Genomic DNA, 24,418 nt, shown 5'->3' on the forward strand with positions numbered 1-24,418 from the left:
ATGGAATATGTGGAGAAAAAATAGCTTTAAAATTAAAATGACTAAATAATGAAAACTGCTTCATGCTGTGTCTACTATTTTCATGTGAACTTAATGTAACTGTAAATATCTTTTAATGTACAGTAGAAAGAGGCAATTACAAAGAGCAAAGGAGGGCAGCACAACAGTAAAATGTCATTAGAATAGCTCTTTGCCGTCATATTAAAAGTGCTGCCTGAAGACAGGGGATGAATTATAACTTCATAATTTCAGGGGGAAAAATGTTTACTTTATTACAGACACACACCTATTTGCCAACTTGCTGGCAATGAAAACAGAAAACTAAAGTGAAAACGGGGAAATCCTAGCTAACAAACAGAAAAGAGAGGAAATCTGAGCTTGACGCTTTGGTTGTCAACAAAATAAATTAATCAATAGTGAATCTAAGAAAGAAATGGAAAATTTTATTTGAGCCAAACTGAGGTTTATAAGCTGGGAGACGGTCTCTCAGAGAGCTCTGAGAACTGTTTGGAAAAGGTCAGTATATATGTGATTTTGGTGCAGGGAGGATGTGCAATCTAGCACACATCTCAGTGGAAGGTTGCTGCTAGTCACAAGGAACAGACATCTGAGTTCATGGTTTTAATGCTTTTCTAACTACGGGAAGATGCAAGAAACTTAGTTCATAAAATTTTCTCCTGAAAATGTCTATCAGAGGGCCAGTTTTGCCAGTTTTCCCAGAGCACAAAGTGCTCCATCGTGACCTTCACCCTGAACTCCTTTCAGGGTGTACTTTAGGTCCGCAACTGCAGTGGCTAATGGCTTGACTCTTGTAGAACTGGATGGTGGGCAACATTCTCTATCTTACAATTCCTTCTCTTTCAGTCTTAATTTCGACCAAAGTTTGGGAGGCATTTCGTGACCAATTTGTCCCTTGTTGCTAGGGATGCTCATTCCCAGACCAGGCAAATATTTTGTTGATAGGCCACTCAATGTGCTGTTACTGGACTGGGTCCTGTTATCAGTAGCCAAAAGCCTCTGGACCATCTGTCTTACTAAGCTGTTATGGTTTCCTCTTGCTGCTTTTTCCCATATCTGGAGTTACACTATTACAATCATTGATCTTACAGGACTATATATTTGGTCAATGGTTTCAAGTCGCCTAATCATCATTAATTTTATCTGAGGCTCAGTCACATATTTGGTAGCGTAAGAAACAATTATCTTGTAAAATAGGCAGAATACAAATGATACTGCTAGTGACATGAGTAAGGTCATAGGTGAGTATTTAAGCTAAGGACTTACATTAGGGGTAGCCCAGCATCTCCCAGATTGTCTGACCAGTCAGTTCTCCACCAATCTCTACCGTTAAGGAAAATGATAATTGCCACTGTACATAAAGTTTACCAAAGATGTCTGCACGTACAAGGTGAGTGGTGGGTCATCGTGAGCCCTGACAGGATTGAGAAAGGAATGCTATCTTCTAAAGAAGTACACGGCTGTTGCCAGAAGAAGAAAAATTGATCTTTATGATTGAGCAGATATTTCTGTCATTGGGGAGGTCTGATTAATGCATAATGCAGATGCACAAGGCACACTAGAGGGGAGGGAGGAGGCCAAAGGGCAGAGAAAAAATTTGTTTAAATTTTTTTTGTCTTGCCTTAAAATGTGAATTTTTAATCTCATCATGGTGTTAAAATATCCTCTTTGCTTTATCTTCTTTCACTAAAACAGCTTTGTATTCTCAAAATGATTTCCTTAGGGTGTGAATGAGTTCTTGATATTCTTACACATCAAAAGCCACTACTGGTATCATAACCAAAAATATATGTGAAAGTCTGGGAATGTTCATTTAAGTACTGTCTATATCATGGAGCAACTGAAGAATAGATTTGCATCTATAAAATGAGTGTGATAAAGTCCATGACTCAATGTAGAAAAATAATGCAAGGCTTTTGACACTGATAGATTTTTGTTATTAGTGTTATAACTCAGATGGGAGGATAAGAGGTTAAGCAGTCGGAAAACATCTGCTGACTGTCTCCAGGGTTGAGCCTGAGTGGCATCGGGGGTAGGGAGTAGAGGATGTTTCTGTGAAGCAACTGAAAAGTTCAGCCCATGAAATATGCTGTGAGCTGTAATGCTATAAAGAAGCATGGATTTTGCCAAATATTGGGGGATAAAAAGCCCATCCCATTTTTAAATGGAGAATAAGGCTGGATTGTTAAAGCCAGGTCACTAGAACAGTTTTAGGTAATGTACATTTACTAGTTTGCATATTGAACAGATTCTATATATGTAGTGAAAAGATCCTACTTTTAAATGTTAGATGAACACTTTGAGCTGGTTAAAAGCATCAATTATTGTCCTTGGTGTACGGTTATAAAGTCGATTATAACTACTCTATAGATTACCAGGGAATATATGCTGCAAGGCAGATTTTAAAAATCCATTTAAAATGACATGGGTATAATGTCATTAAGAATGGACTTAATGGACTTCCCTGGTGGTCCAGCGGTAGAGAATCTGCCTTCCAATGCAGGGGACGTGGTTTTGATCCCCGGTCGGGGAACTACGATACCACATGCCGCAGGGCAAATAAGTCCATGCGCCACAACTACTGAGCTCTCACCCCTCAATGAGAGAGCCCGTGTGCTGCAAACTACGGAGCCCACGCACCCTGGAACCCACACGTCACAACTAGAGAGAGAAAATCCACGTGCCACAACTAGAGAGAAGCCAGCACGCCACAATGAAGAGCCCGCACCACAACGAAAGACCCTGCATGCCTCAACAAAGATCCCACATACCACAACTAAGACCTGACGCAGCCAGAAAAAAAATAAAGAAAATAATTTAAAAAAATAAATAAAATGACATGGGTATAATGCCATTAAGAATTCTAATTATTCAGTGATGCAACTCAATGGCAAAACACAGTGGTCTGTCTGCTTGAGGTGAGTTAACAAATGCAACTCACTTATGTCTCCAACTCCTAATAAAGATGTCTTTCCAATCTGACTCAGCATTTGTATACAATTTATATTCACAGAATTATGGAATTTTAGAGCACAGAGGAGTTCTCTAAATGATCTAGTGTTAGTCCCTTGCTAGAATGAAAAAATCAAGACCAGCCCACAAGGGATAAATAATTTACCCACGGAATCTAGACAGTTAGCTACACGTTCACTCTATAATGCTGTCTTTCAAGTAATAATTTTAGCAAAAAAAATACGTGCAGCAATTACTTTACTCAAAATTGCTGTTTTCACTTTCACATTTTTCTTTGAATTCTCTCTTTCCCCAACCTGGAAGTCTTTTGGAAATATATTTTATAAACTTAATTTCAAAATAGTATATTTAAGAATATTAATATTTTAAAGGAGGCAACATAATGTGTTTGCTCTGATATTCCCTTAACATGAGAACGGTGAACTACACTTAGTTCACTGTACGTAATTTTTCTTAACAATTAGGGCCATAATAACATTTAAGTGATATTTTATTTTTTCATTCATCCTCTTGAACCAAGAGAATCTGCTAAAGCAGGTTCCCTCTAGCCATTTTCACTAATTCTAGTTCAAAGGTAAATATTGCTAATTTCACAAGACATATTTTTAAAACATAAAGACCAAAATGTGTGATTTGCTGAATAAGATTCAGAAAAGGCTGTCACAGAATAATCTTTTAATGCCAGGATTTTATTTACAAAAATTTACTGAAGAGCAAAAACAGGAATGTTGATATCAACGGGTATTAACTGTGATTTGCTGACTCCATTTTTATATAAACCCAGTCATGTGAGCTGGGTTCCCATGTGATACGCCCCTTTCATCAAATAACTTAAGCCTATTAACAAATGCTTTGATGGTACTTGGTCCATGGAGATTTCCACTAATTGCCCCATGCTTTTAACACTTCCAAATACATATTACAATTGTTTATTGTAAAAATGACTAGAAAGCAGTCGCTGCATGCCTCGAATCAGCCTGATGAATATTAGGATGCACAGAGAAAGGTCTATCAGTCTACACGATCATGCAGGGGCAGGACCACAGAACAGACCCCTTTCCAGTGCAAAGCAGGACACACCAGTCATTCTGGATTGTTAAATATGTAACAGTGATTCTGCCTATAGGTGCAAAATATGAGGCTTAAAACACACGGCTAATTTCAAAGATCACTGATCTTCATGAACTACCAAAGAATAAAATGAAAATTATTTATCCTAGAACATCCCACAGCACCTGCTGCAGTTCTAGCATATAACAGGCATTTAACAGATGTTTATTGATTGTTCAAGACATGATATTAAGATTCACTGCAGTGATTAAATTCTAAAACTGCAACAGTTACTTGAATAAATGGGAGGCACTGTGGTAAAAGAGAAATAACTTTAGATTTGGAATCTAACAAACCAGGGTTCAATCCTGGTGTGACACCCACCAGCCATGTTACCTTGAGCAAATCACTGAATCTTTGAGCTTCAGACTCCTTGCCTGTAAAGTGGGGACAATAATACCAACTTTGCAAAGACGTTAGGCTAAATTTTAATTTTCATTTTAAATGGGGTATACAGATCACCTAGCACAATGTCTGGGATAAAAGAGTACTCAGTGAACAGATCTATGGTGCTCTTTGGGTTGAATCATGAACTTAAAGAAATAAACATCAGAGTATCCATTATCTCAATTTCAATCTTTCTTCACAAGCTGTCTCCACCTTGACACATTATCTATGACAACAGACATATATTTATAAAGTCAGTGACAAAGACTGATGGCTGTGTTCCACAGCAGACTAAATAACTGTGATAATCAAACCACGGCAACCATGTGATGCAAAAAAGAACAACATTGTTTTCTAAAAAAGAAATGTTCTGCCTATTTACTAATCAGTTGTAAAATACCTGCAGAGATGCACTTTGTACTTATAAAAAACACAGTTTCTCACCCATCTATGTACTATGAACCCATCCCTTACCAGTAATTTTCAGTGGACGCTGGCATATTGCATCCAAAAAGTAGCATATGATGGACAGTATCCATGCTGGCATGGGGTTTGAAGTCAACTGTTAAGAGAAAATGATACATGATCGTCAATACAAGTTATACTTCTGTGCACAAGTGTCACAAGAGACCCCAGCATTCAACATTTCAAGTAGCTGTATAACAAAGATATTTTGATGCTCTTATGACAGAATGCTCTGGTTGTATAAATTATCTTATTCCTTAAGATGAACAGGATTTGATAATTTAGTAGGATAATAAACTATTATATAACAAAAGAGAAAATAATAGGCTGAAACTACAGATATACCCACACACACATTAATGAAAGCCCCCTTTTAAAGTGGTGAGAGCATTGTGTGGGTATAAAATGAAAGCTCCAGGCTACGTATTCACAATATATTTCCTTCCAGAATTCGGTACAGTTCTGAGCACCATACAATACTGCACAACATTGTACTGAAACAGAAGCCACAGTGAGTGGTCAAAACATAAGCAAAAGGATTCAGAACACAAATTTATTATCATCTTAAAATAACAGTAGCCACTGGATTGTGATATGGAGAAACAAGTTACTAGAAAAGAAAAGAAAAGTGGAAAATGTATCTTTACAAAAATACACAAGAAGAAAAATGTCCTGGATGAGTACTGTGCACTTGTTAAAGGGATACTGAAACTTGCACATTGTCATTTCTCTTTTTGTCCTAATAATAGTGGTTGAAAGACATTAAAATAAACAAAAGTCAGTTCAGAGGTAGAACAAAGAAAAATCAGGGGTAAGTTATATTATTTAGTATGATCAATATCGAGCATGAGCTTTCTTTCCTGGTTTGGGTGTGGCTCATCCCCTTTTGTCCACATTCAAAATGCTGCCCTACTGGGCAGTTTTCAAGTCACCTTTACACATAAAAATGCTAAATAGTCTAAAATGATCTTAAGTCTTGGGTGTGTGTAAAACTGCATCTTTTAGCTCTTTTTGTCTATTTGATAAAATTAATAAAACACCTTTTATTGCTGAAATGTCTATCTGAGACATATGTATTTATAAAATAAAAGATGTTCTACATCAAACTATAGCACCATGACTTGCATAGTGTGGTTGATCAGAAAACACAAGGTGCCTACTGTGAGCCATCTTGACTCCCAACTTTCATGGAAAATAAAAAGCCTTTCATTTACTGCACTGAAAATAAGAATTAAAGCCTAAAAATCACATCTTGAGATTTTCATACTGCTATTTAAAAAACCAACAGAGGTTAGCTGGAAAATGGACTTGATATAACTTGAGGCTTTGTTTTCTGTTACCAAAGAATATAGTAAGCCTAGGAAAGTGAAGAAGACACTTTGGAAGGAAAGAAACAATTAGAAATTACAATAGTTCCCAAATCATAGAAAATCATATCATTACCAAGACTAAGTTTGTTACAAAAGAAATGGAAGAAGGATTCTACCTCCATAGGCTCACTCTCAAGTTGAGTGCGGGACTTCTTTCCCCCCTTCCAGAATCCTCCCAGGGGATCATTCCTCTAAGGAAGCAGATTGAAAAGGCCCTGAGGTGGGAGCACCTAGCCTTTGTCTTTTACTCACTTTACATTTATTTTGGTATGTGATGCAATTTGCTATCTTATATTCATTTTTATCAAATGGCTTCTATCATTCTATGGATGTCTATAACTTTTTGGTCTGATTAAATCTACCTCCCACTCTTTTTTTTTTTTTAAATATATATCCCTATGCCAGCCAGTCTATGAGGGGCTGTCAAATGAGAGGCTGACTCCTCTGCTTTTTCAGAACCTATGTAGATGATCATAGGGTTCCCATCCCCCTTAGATTCTTTGATTATGGGTGGATTATATTAATAGATTTCCCATGATTGAATCATTCTGGGAGTTTTGGTAATAAACCAACATGGCCACGTGCATTTTATCAAGAATTAAACTGCTGGATGAAAAAACAATGTGAGTTCGAGGTGTCAGCTAAAAATCCAGGTGTAATGATCCAGCAGAAGATTGGAATTCCATAACTCTTATTCAAGGAAGAGATCAGAGAATTACATATTTGGGAATCACTCAAAAATTGAACCCTGAAGCCATGAGGGTAAACAAAAGCACCAAAGGTGATAACAGGAACCATAGTTAAGGCTCAGGACAGTTTTAGGGACAGCCCTGAGCTGTCAGGGTCTGTGTAGTAGACCCTAACAGTGTTTTGGGTTTTTTTTTTTTTTTAATATTAATGCAGTGTGTGTACTGTTGTGAAACAAAGCAAAAACCTTTTTGAAAGAAGAGTGGGCTACCATTAAATTTATAAAGTCAAATATTAAGCAAAAGATTCAGGTAAGGACAGAGAAGAGACCTATTGGGAGAAGAATAGATCACGAAGACAACAACATACAGTCTCTGTGGCTTTTCACTAGGAAGCAAAGCCAAAAGTTTTGCTTGGGCTCCTGCTTATGCAAGAGGATCTTCTCATTGTCCTTTGTACAGGGCAAACATTATTCAAAGTATAACTTCTCTAGCCACTTTCTGATTTTTTTTTCCCTTCTTCTGACATACTATTTTAAGAAGCACTTATTTGTTCCACAGTGAACTCTTAGTAGACATGTGTTTAATTTTAGTTTCTATAGCGAGAAAGAAGTCAATATCTTTAAGGGGTAGTAAAAGAAAATCCCTCAGGGGCTTCCCTGGTGGCGCAGTGGTTGAGAGTCCGCCTGCCGATACAGGGGACACGGGTTCGTGCCCCGGTCCGGGAAGATCCCACATGCCGTGGAGCGGCTGGGGCCATGAGCCATGGCCGCTAGGTCTGTGCGTCCGGAGCCTGTGGTCCGCAACGGGAGAGGCCACAGCGGTGAGAGGCCCGTGTACCGCAAAAAGAAAAAAAAAAAAAGAAAATCCCTCAAAGTTCCCTTTCATAAAAACTTATTCTCACTGACTCATACATTCCTGCAGAAACTCAAGATCTAATTTAAATGCCAAGTAAATTATTGGTATAGAGTGAAAACAAACAACTAACCATCTTTTTCATCTCCTAAAGAAAGAGTATAATAAACTATTCATATAATTGTATCTGGAAGTAAAATTCATTGCAAATTGAAATGAAAAACACATCCAGCAAAATAAATGTCATATCAAAATACAAATCTAAACCAAACAGTAGATGCCATAAAATAGAGCAAAGATAAAGCAGGACTTGGACAGTTTCATTGAAGGGCCTGCTGCCAGTACTGGGCAGAGGTCAACTGGGAAAAGATTAGGCTGACAGGTCCATTTCCTGGGTTTGTACCACTCCTACTTATTATTCCTGGCTTTGCAAAATAAGACCCCACCCCTAGGGAATAAGAATAATGTCCACTGAGCACAGGATACACAGATAACTATGCTAGAGATTTCAACACTACACAAATATGGAAAAATATTTAAAAATCACATCTTAAATTCCCCCTTCTTTCTTTTTCTCTCATCATACACCAAAAGAAATAAAGGATCCAAGGGGAAGGGAGCTAGAGGATAATACTGAAAACAACTGCATTTAAGTGTGCGATTCTGACAGGCAGAATAAACAAAGGCAGCCTTGGGATGGTGACAAACAGGCAAAGACCACTGCCTTGCGAGAATGCAAGCGTGTATTATATCCGATAAGATTAAAAGTGCCACTGACTCCTCTAACTCAATAATAAGATGACAGTTGCTTAAGTGGAAATGGTTCTTCAGCCTCAATGGGTGTTAGCAGTTCAGACGGCCTAATGGATAAGACCAGGGGAAATTTTATAGGCAAGTTAAGTGCGAGTGAGTCCTGGGAACCAAATACTTTTGAAGGACTAAGACTCCAGAAATAGAGACTCAAGCACATTAATTAAAGGAAATGTGATAATACTGCAAGTGCATAGGTTGGAGGATTTCTCAAAGAATAATTTCATCTGAAATGAAAGACTTGAAAGTACATGTGTGGGTGACATATTGAGCAGAGAGATAACTAGGTCTATTTTCTGGAGTTCTAAGCAAAATTTGTTCTAACTGCATGAGCTTGTTCAGGATTTATGGCCTCTTTTAGCTAACATCAGACTACAATCAGGGCCATAAAATTTTCTAAAAATGTGACCTAAGAGAGAATTTCATTTAGCACTTGGCTTTCTCTCCATTTTTCCCTTCCAAGTGGATATCCAGGTCTGCATGTCAAATTCTGATGTATCTGCCAGACCTAGGACGTGGAAATATTTCAAAGAACTCACATAGCCAAGTGGAGGAATATGCAATTTAGGAGATATCTATGTACACATATAACCAACCCCGAAATACCACTGGAAATGGGAGGAACACCCTTTTTAGCCAAAGGAAGGCAGTAAAGAAATACTACAGACCATGGATAATTAACCTATCGAATAAAAAGGAACTGCAAATGCAAGTTTGAATCTCCAAAACTTAGGCATTCCTGAATTATTACCTATATGTATCACCAGAGAAAACTGTTAACTTTATTTCTTTTTTCCTCTTAGTGGAATCATATTACACACAGTAAACAGCTTATTTCATATACTGTGGATATTTTTACATGTTATTAAACATTTTTTGTCAATGATACTTTTCAGCTAGTGCTGTGCATTAGAATTATCCTATGGAGTTTGTTAAAAATACAAGTGCTCAGGGCCAATCCTAGATCAGTCCTGCCCCTTCCCCCATCAATATCTTATTTGAATCTCCAAAAGTTGTTCCAGGCAAGTGTCTCTTTGCAAAATTTCAAAGGTGAATCAGGTGATTCTGACAACAGTCAACATTTTCAGTGGCAGTGGCTGAATATATTCTATCACGTGAGCATATGCAGAGTTTACTCATCTTAATTAACTTGGGTTGTATAGTTCTTTTAAATGTACAGAGTAAACAGTAAAGACAAGGTTTCTTTTAAAACGAATTTATAAATGTTTCTGAAGGCAAAAATTAGTTGATCCTTTAGAATTGTTTTATTAAAAGAGATCATTGGAACTCTACATTACGTCAGGCAGTTTTAGCTGTATCACCTAAAATCGTTTTAGGGCTGAGGTCTGAAGCAAGCATACAAATGGAACCCCTGGTGAGTATGTTCATGTCTGTGATAGAGTCCGTCTTCTGATAATCCTAGTGCTTTCAAGCCATTTTCAACATTGAGAAAATAGAGAGATGTAAGGTTCAAGAAACAATAATGTAAAAGAGCTGTCATAATTTAAAAAAAATTATCAGTTCCCCAATCTTAATATCACTCCCATAAACATTTCTTTATTTCCAAAAAATAAAGATTATACTTCAGAAACCATTCATAGGAACTGAAGATAATGCTCTAAATTGCAATTTAAGTGTAGGCTATGATCAACCTTAATGTTCATAATCTTGCAGTTGGGCGAGAAAAGTTCAGACAGATGTAAAGCTCACAGCAGCATAGTCCATTTGGCTGCATGTTGAAAACCCACAGCAATGGCATATTATATTACCTTCTGCCGGCTTTCTGCAAACCATAAAGCAATTCTACACTAAAATAAAGACCTCTGCTTGAACATTTTTAATCAGAAAGTTTAAGAGAAAAGTTGTCGTTAGCTCTCGCTAGCTTGGACAATGATATACAATTCAGAAAGAATCCTTAACGTGGTTTATGAGGACTTTAAGCTGCTGTTGCCAAATTAACCAAGAAATAAGACACGCAAGCAAGTCTGTAAATTGAACGCAAATTTCAAGTGAAATAATCCTTACCGCTGAATAAAGGAATTTCAGCACAAAAAGAATTAAACTTCTAGATGAAATACCTTTTAAAAAGGAACTTTCTGGTATATGTCAGAACCAACTAAACGGTCAATAAATAGACTTTACCAGCCAGACTATGCAAGATAAAATAGCATAAGCTTCATTAAGCTCTATTTTTGTAATGTCATCTCTGTAACATCCCCCTATTAATTTCCCACAGAATCAAATCCACATTCCCCTCTTGCCTTTCCAGAATATCGCAGCAGTCTCCGATCCTGCTACATCTCCAACAAGACAACCTCCAACATACACTCTGTGCTCTCACTGGCTGCCCTTCTCACCTAGTAACCATAACCACTAACGTTTACTGAGGGCTTACCCTGTGTATGGCTCATTTACTGCTCACAACAACCCTATGAGTCTGGTCCTTTCCCCCTCAAACAGATGAGCCTGAGTAACAACCGCCCATGGCCATGCAGCCAGCAAGTGGCGAGGCTCACGCGTGTGCCCAGTACGCTCCTTCTGTGCTCATATGGTTGGCAGCTGGAATATTCTCCTCCTTCTGCAGATCCAAATAGACCGTCTTCCCAGACCCAGATCAAACACTGCCATCTCTCTCATGAAATTTTCTCTGACTAAAACAGTTCACACTGGTCTTTTTAGAGTTGGCCACTGAAATTGTCCCCACTGAAATAGCTGAAATGGATACTTCAGAATGACTGTCAAAATGCCAAGAACCCCTAGACACTGAAGGACGTTTTACACATCAAACCTGATCTAACCCTGGGCTTTTGGAATTGGCCATTTTCTGGGGAGTGGGGAGGAGTGGCATTTTGACATTACTGCATTAAAACAGCTTTGTCAACATGTCAGTTACTTTTTGGTGACCTCTAGATGCACTGAATTGAAGACATTCCTAAGTCTCAGCTTCATAAAATATAATGAAATGGTTCCTACCCCTCCTCTCTGTTTTATTACCTGACAAAACTCTGGGGGCTTGGGGGGGCTGTCATGTTGGAAATGTGGGTATTTGGGTGACCAAAGGATAGAGGACATTTAAGAAATATGCTGAGACAGAGTGCATAGCAACAGATTCTCCTTCTTGATTATGACCAAGCAAATGAAGTTTTAGCCACTCATCAGAGACCTCCAGTACAGTGTATCTTATTTGTGCTACTTCAGCTCTCTCCAAGTAGCTTTCACTAAAAAACTAGAATAGCCTCTGAGTATGGCTGCTGGGAGGTACCCAACGGTCACGTGGAAGTCAGAGACTAAATTATTCATGTTGGAGAAAATCCTAGGTGAAAAGAGAAGTATATGTAGTCAATTAATTGGAAGCAGAAAGGTGACAGAATGATTGCATTGGGATGGGGACTCACACACACACCCCCTTCTATTTACTGCTGTCAAAGCCATAAAATGTGGATAAATGAGCACTGAACCCTGCCAGATCTTGGTCTTTACAGTCATACTATGTAGCTGACCCATAAGCATGATCAAAATTAGATTGCTTCTGTAGTTTCTGAAGTAGCCCAACATCACCTTAACATGTGCTTTGTTTAAGACAGGTCACATTTGGAAATATTCAAGTCTAACTGTACAATTCTGCAGTAGGAATTGTTTCACATTCAACAGAGAAGCCCAAGAAAATGAAAAGCAATGAATCATTAGATTAATTTTCATCTATTTCTAAATTCAATGCTTCTATCTGATGTGTATAGTGCAATTTGATAGATAGGGACCTGCCATCATTCACTAAGGAAAAGACACATTTATTTACTGGTCATCCATGTCAGGGAAAGCAAGTGGATGAAGATGACAGTCAAATTTCTTGGCTGAGTGGGCTGCTGTCAGAGCCAATTCTTCTGAGTGTCTATAAAACACCTTTCAGACAGCAACACAGTGCAGTGGTCGAATGTAGATTTTATCATACCCTCACCCATTCCAGTTCTGTGGTTCTTTATTAAAACAACAAACAAAAGCAGTGCTCTAGGGAAAGCTATCATTTTGTTCAGAAGATGAAAATTATACTTATCTTCATTATAGTATTTTCTCAAACACCTACTTTAATTCACATTTAATAATTCAATGCTAACATATAAACACATCAAACATGTTGGACAGGCTTATATGTATATATTACAGGCATATGCACATGAAATTCCATGATAATTGTGATGGTATCTTCTCAAAATTAAGAAATATGTTTACTTAAATGAGTTACATAATTAGTCACACAAGTGTAAAAATTATAAATTACTCAAAGGCAATTTTGGCTTTTACCACCATCAAGAGAGTTTGTTTTAGTCCTAATAAGCAGTCTGCCTTTTGTAATTTTCTTCAGAAATTTGAAAAGCAAAAGAAGAAAGTCCTTTTTATATGTTGTAACATTTGTATTCTTGTCTTCTAGAATTCTGCCAGGCTGTGATTTCCTTGAATTTGTATCATACTACATCTCCACTGCCTAGCCCAATAACTGGCACACGGCAGAATTTTAGAAGTTTGCTAAACTATTTACAATAGCCAGGCTATGGAAGCAACCTAAATGTCCATCGACAGATGAATGGATAAAGAAGATGTGGCACACATATACAGTGGAATATTACTCAGCCATAAAAAGAAACAAAACTGAGTTATTTTTAGTGAGGTGGATGGACCTAGAGTCTGTCATACAGAGTGAAGTAAGTCAGAAAGAGAAAAACAAATACCGTATGTTAACACATATATATAGAATCTAAGAAAAAGAAAAGAAAAAAAATGGTGCTGATGAACTTAGTGCCAGGGCAGGAATAAAGACGTAGATGTAGAGAATGGACTTGAGGGCACAGGGCGGGGGGGAAGCTGGGGCGAAGTGAGAGTAGCATTGAGATATACACACTACCAAATGTGAAACAGCTAGTGGGAAGCAGCTGTATAAGCACAGGGAGATCAGCTCAGTGCTTTGTGACCACCTAGAGGGGTGGGATAGGGAGGGTGGGAGGGAGACACAAGAGGGAGGAGATATGGGGATATATGTATACATATGGCTGATTCACTCCGTTGTACAACAGAAACTAACACAGTACTGTGAAGCAATTATACTCCAATAAAGATCTATTAAAAAAATTTTTTTAAGTTTGCTGAATTTATGAACAAGTGCCTTTCTTAGAAAACAATTATTCCGTTATATTCAAATGAGTATAATTTAAGACAAAAGAGTAAATTGTCTACTATTCAATATGTTGCCTTATAAAATGGCCAAACAAAACACTTTTTTAGGGTCCACTCATGTATAAGCAAGCAATTACTGAGTCCCTACCATATCCTGTGGCACATATCCTGCTGGCATTCAAACATTTTAAGGGCACAGATAATGAAAACAGAAGGTGCAAAATGATAAGTGTCTTAAGAAAAAAAATGAACAAAGTTTTATAGGTGCTTACAAGTCTTCATTTCTAACCATATTTAATCTTATGATAAGGCACCCTGAGACCCAGAATTTCAGACAACACACAAAAAAGCCAAAATTTCATTCATGGAAAAGCCTTGGTTACCCCACAACTAAAACGTTCACTTTGGGAATTGGGATAAGCTATGTATAATCACCCTCCCAACATATAACCTGTATATCCAAGCCCTTTGCCTTCTGCAAATGTTTAAACCTTCATGTGTATTGGGTTTTATTTCATAAGATGGTTTGAGGTTTATTTTACTTTTTGGCAGAACTGACCAGAGTGTTCCCAGTAGGGAATGAAGGTAAGGGAATGAAAGAATAATTGTTTTTAATGTGAGGAAGACAGAGATGTGCGATTGCTGTATTTCAGCTCCTTCTATCCATTTGATAACTTCTTCCCTTTATCCCCTGTATCACTATCCCCACACCTAAATCTGTTATGATTTAAATGGCATACATGTAGGGAGCACATATATAGTAAAAGCTTCTTAACCTCTCTGACCTTCTGTTTCTTTTTCTCTAAAATGGCTTAAATACACTTAGTTTTCTGTGTCTTAGTGTCTGGCAAGTCCTCAGTAAACGATGGCTGGTGGTGGGCTGATTATAGGAACAAGCATGCCTATAATAGGACAAACTATTGTCCTAGCACCTGATTAAATCACAGACACAGATGTTCCTGTCTCTGTTTCTCTATATGAAATAGGACAACCTACAGTGCTGTCCTAAGAATTAATGAGATTATACATGCAAATTTTTCCTTACTTACTCCCTTATATAAATCATTGTTGGTACTTCTCTTTGGTTTTCAATTTTCCAGTTCTATTTTGCCTACACCTAAACTTCTGTGGTTGCTGAATTATGTAAACAACGGTAACCACAAATCTCCTGGGGGTAGTATATTAAAGGACTAACACTGAAAATGAAATAATCATGTTTTGAACAGGTGACAAAATGTTTAGTATTCATGCAATCCTCCCAGCAATAAAGTAAAGAAGAAATACTGAAAATAGTTATAATTATTCTTATAAGATCCTTTAAGGACGTTAGAACTGGAAACAGTTTAATCTTAGATGAGAGTTGCCTAAGAAAAATGGACAAATGTTTAACACCTGGTTGTAATATAGCCCTTTATGTGTTTCCTGTGAATATTTTTCTTGACTGAATATGTTGACTTGTACTTTCAATTTTAAGTTATATGAAAGTAAACACATTTATATTAGGAGAGCAATAACACATTCCAGGATATATATTTATAGGCCTTAGAGTCACCAGCTCTGAAATCATTTACTACCACTACCTCCAGAAACAAGCCAGTAACCTATTAATGTGAGACCTGTAATACTGCTCTGAAACACGACTACCATATTTATACAGGTGTGTAGAGGGGCCTTCTCTTCAAAAACAGGAGGAAGAAAGTCTACTCCTAAACTTGGACAAAGAAAATACAAAATTAGTAAAGAAAAACTTCAGGTACAGTTCCTTTTTATTAGTAAACATTGTTTTCTCCTAAGCTATCGAATATGTGGACATGAAACTGAGGAAAGCTTTACTGTTAATATTTTAATTATGAATTTATATCCTAAATCACTTTTGGTGTTACTCAAAGCACGACAATTAGGAACTTAAATTATTTTTCTCCCTTTAAAGTTAAAGTTCAGGATCTGGAAGCACCATACTTCCTAACTTTTTTCCTGGTAATGTTCAATTGTTACACAAAGGAACATCACTCAGGCAATGTTCAAATTCTCAAGGCTGACTTATTTTTAGGAGTTAACTATGGAGCAAATTTTGTTTAGAGTGTTGATACAGGTTGTATTTTCTGTTGTGATTGCCACCAAAGTGTGTGAAAAAAATAGATGCACATTGTTCTGGCTTTGAAGATCTATAATGTATTTTCCTGTGGGGAACACCTCATGAAAGTTCATCCTCAGATGGCCCCAAGGCTACTGTACACATTTTACAATTCATATAATAGCCATTTCAGACAGTCCACTTGAAGATTAGTTTCAAGGGAACAAAGTACAACTCTCATTACCATCACTTTCTCTCCAAAATCAACATCTCAAAGTAGAAAAAACAAGGGACGGGGGCAAATCCATGAATAATTTGCCAATCACATGTCTTCCCTAAACAGTTAAATGTCTGTCATAAGGGATGTTTAAATTAAAATCATCTAGATGAAAACAGATGGTGCTCTGTCACATTTTCTATCTGATTTAAAGGCTCAGCTGGGGAAGGAGCTGTCATTTAAGAGCCCTCTTATTCTATAATATAGACAACAGGGCTGAGGTTCCTTCTGTCCTCCCTCCCTCCCTCTCTCTTTCCCTTCTTCCCTTCTCTCATTCACTCCTACTTTCATTCCTTCCTATCCATCTACTTGTCTGACAGGTAAAATCTTACATTCCCCAATGCTGATTCTGAGTGCAGTCGATTTATAGCATGAACCAGCAGGTATATAAAGAGTCTGTTGAGTGGAGCGGAATTAAGCATCCAGCCACAGACAGAAAGCCAATACTCTACAAATGGGACCACACGGCATTGGGAGCCATCGACATCTGCATGCAACTCCTTAACTACTATTACTCATAAGTCTCTCCAGATACAGTTTGTAATCTTGTCTCTCAGTGGCTCACTGGTTTGTATCTGCATTAGGCACTATAAATGCATTTTTAGAAACTGACAGTAAAAGATTAATATGTTCATAACCATCAAAGAGAACCTTTCACTGATTTCCAATAGCTGCCCTTCCTTCAACTGCCCACCCCTCCACACCATCCAATTAATACTTACTCACGAAGGCTTCCTCATCCATTGGCAAATGCACTGACATGCAGAAGTACGTATCAGACTATTAAAGAAAGAAAGATACAAAATATGAATTAAACTGCTGCTAGTAAAGAAGAAATAACTTGTAAAAGCATGGGCTCTATGACTGAAAAAGAACTACTGGTCCAGTGAGGTGAAGTTGTCTGCCAAATGCTGGGTGCCAGGTTAATGGAAGGGCTAAGCCTAGAACTTAGGTTCCCTAAACATTTTTCTATGATTCTTTCCTAAACAACGTCAAATCCTATTTATAAAACCAATTATCATGAGTAATATTTCTAATACTGTCACAGTTAAAAGGCAACATTTTAAATGCTTCTATATAAAGTAAAACAATTCAATGCATTTGACTTTAAAATGGTAGGAGTTAGTTTTGACCATCTTTGCTATTTGCATAATTAAATATTTAATTTCTTGAATCACTTTACAACTTCCCAAAATATTAATTAAAAAGATACAATGGGGGGCTTCCCTGGTGGCGCAGTGGTTGGGAGTCCGCCTGCCGATGCGGGGAACATGGGTTCGTGCCCCGGTCCGGGAAGATCCCACATGCTGCGGAGCGGCTGGGCCCGTGAGCCATGGTCGCTGAGCCTGCGCGTCCGGAGCCTGTGCTCCGCAACGGGAGAGGCCACGACAGTGAGAGGCCCGCGTACCGCAAAAAAAAAAAAAAAAAGATACAATGGGAACTTCCCTGGTGGCACAGTGGTTAAGAATCTGCCTGCCAATGCAGGGGACATGGGTTCTATCCCTGGTCTGGGAACATCTCACATGGCACGGAGCAACTAAGCCCATGTGCCGCAACTACTGACCCTGTGCTCTAGAGGCAGTGAGCCACAACTACTGAGCCCATGTGCCATAACTACTGAAGCCCGCGCGCCTAGAGCCCATGCTCCGCAACAAGATAAGGCACCGCAATGAGAAGCCAGCGCACCGCAATGAAGGGTAGCCCCCACTCGCCATGACTAGAGAAAGCCCGCGCGCAGCAATGAAGATGTAACGCAGCCAAAAAAATAAACTAATTTAAAAAAAGATACAATGAATAAAAGTTGGTTTTGAAATATATTATGTTTGGTTGTTCTCCCTTTATTATTTCTTAAAGATTTTTTTTTACGTGGACCATTTTTTTTTAAAGTCTTTATTGAATTTGCTACAATATTGCTTCTGTTTTATATTTTGGTTTTCTGGCCCTGAGCCCTGAGGCATGTAGGAACTTAGCTCCCTGACCATGGACCGAACCCACACCCCCTGCACTGGAAAGCGAAGTCTTAACAACTGGACCCCCAGGGAAGTCCCTGTTTCCCCTTACTTTAAAATTTTTATGTAGTGCATTGAAGAAATCAACATTAACTCATTATTCTTTCTTTTCCAGTTATTAGTCTCTTATCTAAATTGCCATTTTCTACTATCAAATACACTAGCATCAAGAATTTTTAGTGATAAAAATTGCAAATTAAGGAGAATGGGCATCTGTTGATCTATGTATTCCACTTCCTTAATGGAAATCCATATGTAATGAAGATGTGCTATGATTTATAATATACCCAATACAAATAGAGACTGAACTCATTTAATAATTCATACTTCATGGATTATTACTGCACAGTGGTGGAATCAAGAGACTCCACAAACATGGATAGAGATAATCTGGGTTTCTCTAAACCTACTGGTCAGCACCAAAAATTGTGAAATTTGTACTTCTTTTTTTCATTTCTGTGTTGGCTGGGAAGCAAGGAGATTCAAATACACATCAAAGAAGTATCTTAAAATTTAAAAAATTAAAGAAATATGATTCAGTCTTTATTACTACTTTTATATATACCATTTCTTCTACTGGAACAAATCGTTTCATTTCTTAAAAGGCTTTATAATTATTTAGATTCACTCATTTTGATAAGGAGGAAACAGGCTGGGAAATGTTGAAGGTTGCACAGCAAGAAGGTTAAGCCACATAAATGCTGGAGATGTGACCTCTGTATCCAAAACCCAATATATTGGGTTTGGAAATATATTGGCAAAATACTGCTTAAAGATCTTACCATCATGTATAAGATTGCTCATAAATATTTTTCCAACCTCTGAATTACTAACATTATAAAACAGACCTACTCTGTTCTAATAGAAATAAGAAATTCAAGATTCCCTTCTAGTTGAACATCCTGAGCTATGAGTAATTCAGGACTGAAAGATATTTAGTGGCAGACTATAGCTGCTGCTGCTACTAATACTACTTCTAGCCAACAGTTATTGAATTCTTATTATGAGCCAGCCATGGTTCTCAATGTTATATATGTATTGTATCATTTAATAACAAAAACAATCCAATAAAGACCCAACAGTATCCACAGATACTATTATTAACTCCTTTAAAGACAGTAAGAGTAAAAATTAGCATTTGTTGAGAGCTTACTATGTGTAAGCACTGTTCTAAGTGCTTTACATGCATTAACTCCTTTAACACTTAAAACACATTCCTATGACACAGGTACTATTATTATCCCCATTTTATAGATGAGGAAACTGAGGCAAACCAAGATTAAGCAGTTTTACTATTCATTCTGGCCAAAACCTGGTAATAGGCAGATAGGCTTCTGAACCCATCTTAGTGCAGTTACTTTAGAAAGCTGGCAATTGTAAATCTTTTCTCTGCCTCTTTGAGTTCTAAATCTTCTATCCAGAACTGTCTTCTCACATCAAGGAGATAGTTCTCAGCCAATGGATGTCCTGCTCTAACTTACATCACTGCCTCCTGTCATAAAGATAGAAGTTTGTTTTTCCTCTGGATAAGTGCCAATCAACAAACCCAGATGGCCTAGTCACATGGACTAACTCCTCCAATCCCCCTCAGTGCCTTTCCCTTAGCATAGCTCAGCCTTTAAAATAAGGTCTCCTGCTTTTTTTTCCACCAAAGTTGAATTCAGTTCACGCTGGAGCTCCTTCCTTATTTGCAATAGTTTTTATTGAAAAAAATCTGTCCTTCCCACTTTAACTAGTGACCACCTACACTAACAAGTGTAGGAGCTGGGATCTGAACACAGACAGTCTGCCTAATGCATCACAGTTCACTCAAAGCAATATGAACAATTAATGACTTAGAAGCAAATATGAAACAAAAGTAAAATTTAAAGTAGTTAAGCATATATTTAGAACAAGAAATGATCCAAAGGAGCCAAAGGTTGCAATGAAATGCAAACCAAACAAGTTCTTTTAAATTTGTACTTATAATTTTTGGGTTTTATTTTATCTTTGATTTTATTATAAGCCACCTCAAGTTATTTTTGGAATAGAGAAGTTATGGGCATAAATAGGTATGCCAAATTCAGCAAGTTTGTTCTTTTGATTAAAAAAACCTAAGCACAATAATGGTTACATACACAGAATAAAGAAAACTACTTTTTATACTCAGAATTGATCAGAACCGTATTATAATTCTTTTTTTTTTTTTTTATAATTCTTGCTCTTATCATCAGCTGCATAATTTTAAATGGCAGAACAACTTGGGAATGTCTTTCTTCTATAGATTTATATTTCTTGGCTTATAACTTCTCTAATGATAAGAATGTGTTCAGATTTCAAATGTTTCTGTCCTATTCTGTTAAAGCCAGTTTAAAAAAAAAGAGAAGAGATGACATAGATGCTCCACAGAATAAAGAGTATCCTACAAAATTATTTTTCGGAGAGTCTATATTAGACATTGCATCAGTGGTCTACCATGCACCATCATACTCTGATTTAGGATTTTACTTATGCTCCATTTTCAAGATAAAGAATAATTCTGTTAGAAAAAAAGAAGGTAAAACTCTTCTTTTTAAAAAATGAGCACATCAAAAAATGCAGTGTGTATCAGATCAATAATTAGCCTTCAGCTGAAAGCTCTGAAGACCACAGTGCAATAGAACAAAGAATAGCAAAAAGTAATTTATTCTTTCTCTGCAACTATAAAAGGTATCAGTGACTTTGTTCTCAAGTATTCTGGTACCATAGTTTGATTTCTAGAATTAAGTTGAAAGCTCACGTTCCTTGGAAAGAAGATATGTTCCTAAGGTCATTTACATGGTTCGATGGGAAAAGCCAAATCTCCACGGTCTGCCTCCCTTAGGCGGGCTGAGTAGATGTAAGCACACTTTTGTGTTACTTCATTTTCTTCTCACAATTATGCTGTGAGTAGGTCGAAAAGGCACTGCAACTGTTTTATAGAAATGCAAACTTTCACAGAAAGGTTACTTATCCACCTAAGGCCAAGTAGTTAGTGTCAGAACTAGGATTAAAAATCTTCAGGTTTAAAAAATAAACAAATGGGACCTAATGAAACTGAAAAGCTTTTGCACAGCAAAGGAAACCATAAACAAGATGAAAAGATAACCCTCAGAATGGGAGAAAATACTTGCAAACGAAGCAACTGACAAAGGATTAATCCCCAAAATATACGAGCAGCTCATGCAGCTCAATATCAAGAAAACAAACAACCAATCCAAAAATGGGCAGAAGACTTAAATAGACATTTCTCCAAAGAAGATATACAGACTGCCAACAAACACACGAAAAGATACTCAACATCATTAATCATCAGAGAAATGCAAATCAAATCCACAATGAGGTATCACCTCACACTGGTCAGAATGGCCATCATCAAAACATCTACAAACAATAAATGCTGGAGAGGGTGTGGAGAAAAGGGAACCCTCTTGCACTGTGGTAGGAATGTAAACTGATACAGCCACTATGGAGAACAGTATGGAGGTTCCTTAAAAAACTAAAAATAGAACTACCATATGACCCAGCAATCCCACTACTGGGCATATACCCTGAGAAAACCATAATTCAAAAAGAGTCATGTACCACAATGTTCATTGCAGCACTATTTACTATAGCCAGGACATGGAAGCAACCTATGCGTCCATCAACAGATGAGTGGATAAAGAAGACGAGGCACATATATACAATGGAATATTACTCAGCCATAAAGAGAAACGAAATTGAGCTATTTGTAATGAGGTGGTGGACCTCGAGTCTGTCATACAGAGTGAAGTAAGTCAGAAAGAGAAAAACAAATACCATATGCTAACACACATATATGGAATCTAAAAAAAACAGTACTGATGAACCTAGTGGCTGGGCAGGAATAAAGACGCAGACTTCTCTAAGCAGACATAGAGAACGGACTTGAGGACACAAAGAGGGAAGGGGAAGCTGGGACGAAGTGAGAGAGTAGCGTTGACATATACACTATCAAATGTAAAACAGATAGCTAGTGGGAAGCTGCTGCATAGCACAGGGAGATCAACTCGATGCTTTGTGACGACCTAGAGGAGTGGGATAGGGAGGGTGGGAGGGAAGCTCAAGAGGGAGGGGATATATGTATACATAGAGCTGATTCACTTTGTTGTACAGCAGAAACTACCACAACATGGTAAAGCAATTATACTCCAATAAAGATGTTAAAAAAAAAAAGTCAAGTTTATGCCTTCCAGATGATTAGAAATAATTACGTATCTTTCTTGCCACTTTCTTACCATTAAGTTTTAATCCAGTTAAACTGTGATTCTGGCGAGTCTTTCAACCTTCATACCCTGTTTTTTTAACTATGAGACTAAGTCCTATACTTTAAATAAAATTTAAGACTCTTCATAAGTAAATGAATAACTTTTTTTTATAAGATATGTAATTTGTTCAAGAATGGAGTAGACAATGCCTTTGCCAAACTATTATAAGTTCATAACAGCATGGGGAGAAAAAAGATTATTTAGGTGATTACAAAATACTGTTTTATCAGTAAAAGTTAATTTCTATAGCAAGTCACCAAGAATGGACAGCACTTTTTTTTTTTTTTTTTTGGACAGCACTTTTAATTCCATACTGTAAGCAGCAGTCAGTTTAAGAATTTAAGACTACACTAACATGTAATCACATAGTTAACTACAACCAACTCTTCGATGAGAAACTTTTTTTTAAAGCAAACCCTTGTGAGGCAACAACATTAAGAAAATTGGAACAATACATCTCTCAAAGTAATAAAATCATTACATCACTGATATAAATAACCGACTGTGTTTTTCTTTTCTTCAGGATGAACACCAAGAACACTATTTAACAATATCCTGATTAGGTAAATATGATCCCACAACCTCTATCATTCAACAATCCAAAAATATTCAACTGATTTAAACATACGATCAGTACTTAGCATATGATACCCTGTAAAAGGAAGAACATTTACCGCACATTCTAACGTCACTCTAGAACCTTCCCATCATAATTATTTATCATGGTAACATCACCAGGTAGGTATTATAGACACTACTTTAAAGATGGAAAAACTGAAGTTCAAGAAGGTAAGTAACTTGTGATTAAAAAAAAAAATTCTCAAAACTGATGAAATGGGATTTGAACCCAGTTCACTAAAGCAGTTCTCTTTCCACTATAGAAAGATAGCTATTAAAAGGTTGTTTTTCAAATCTAATATTTGAAAAGAAAATGTCAGTTCTTAGACACAATTTTAATTGTTTATTTGATTAATGGGATAAATAAAGGAATCAAAGGCATAAAATTTAACAAGAAGTTTTAGTCCAAGTCCTCTAAATTTTCAAGGGCACATGAGAACATTTCAAGACAGATTGTTGACAAACTGCAGTGAACCAGACTAGAGCCACAGCTATTTAATTTGGTCATCATTTTGTTTCTGCAAGGTAAAGCAATTTGAAAACGTACACATAATTCAGATCAATATTTCTCTCTAACACTCTCTAACATTCTGAAGACACAAATACAGCACCTAATTGCCCATTACAATAGATTCTTCATTTGAACACACTGCCCTAGAAAGGATGCTTCTGTAATTCAACCTAAACTGCCAGTGCAACCTTTCACAATTTTCCATATATCATCATCATGAATCTTCTTTTTCTCTCTGTGGGAAGAACACCGTATCTGAGCTTGGTGCCAGGTGACTGTCTGTAAAATACTGCAGATTCAAACTGCTAACATAAGGCTCAGATGTACAAAAAGGGAGAAATAATGTGCATCTACATAGCCATGTCTCTCCTTGCTATCTCTTACAGCACATCAGCCAAATCTGAATTAAGAGGGATATGATATTGCTGATGCCTCTTTACTGCTGCTTACTGGAAACTATCCAAGAAAAGCACATTTTCCTGACAAAAGAAGATAGTGTGGTAAAAATGAAAAAAAACTCACTTATTACTAAAGAACTCCTATTATATTCTATTATCACCCATTTTAAACTGAGTTCTCATGTAGACAATAGTGTTCAGTAATACTTTGCTTACATTATTTAAGAAAAAAGTGTTCTTTATTTTGATTTAGTCATTTGTGAGACAGAGATGCAGTGGATTCTACGGAACAAGTAGTTAATAAAATTGACTCCTTATTTAAATTAATATGGGACAGACAAAACCATCTATATACTATTACACATGAAAACTGTTCACATAAAATCAGTAGTTTTTGTTTTGGGA

The 24,418-nt window shown here is 37.1% G+C and overlaps 1 protein-coding gene across 16 annotated transcripts in view; it reads right to left on the minus strand.

The window, feature by feature from the left end:
* Window positions 1-24,418, minus strand: part of PAM (peptidylglycine alpha-amidating monooxygenase) — a 282,583-nt gene that overhangs the window by 98,300 nt on the left and 159,865 nt on the right. For all 16 annotated transcript variants that reach the window (XM_027100526.1, XM_027100525.1, XM_027100522.1 and 13 more), the window contains 2 exons: window positions 16,914-16,971; window positions 4,963-5,050 (listed from right to left, as the gene is read on the minus strand). In XM_027100526.1, the coding sequence (XP_026956327.1) occupies window positions 4,963-5,050; window positions 16,914-16,971 (146 nt within the window). The remainder of the gene's footprint in view (window positions 1-4,962; window positions 5,051-16,913; window positions 16,972-24,418) is intronic.

This window comes from Aethalodelphis obliquidens, unplaced genomic scaffold (genome assembly GCF_003676395.1).
Source record: "Aethalodelphis obliquidens isolate GAN/ISIS:26980383/991018 unplaced genomic scaffold, ASM367639v1 scaffold4, whole genome shotgun sequence".
NCBI lineage: Eukaryota > Metazoa > Chordata > Mammalia > Artiodactyla > Delphinidae > Aethalodelphis > Aethalodelphis obliquidens.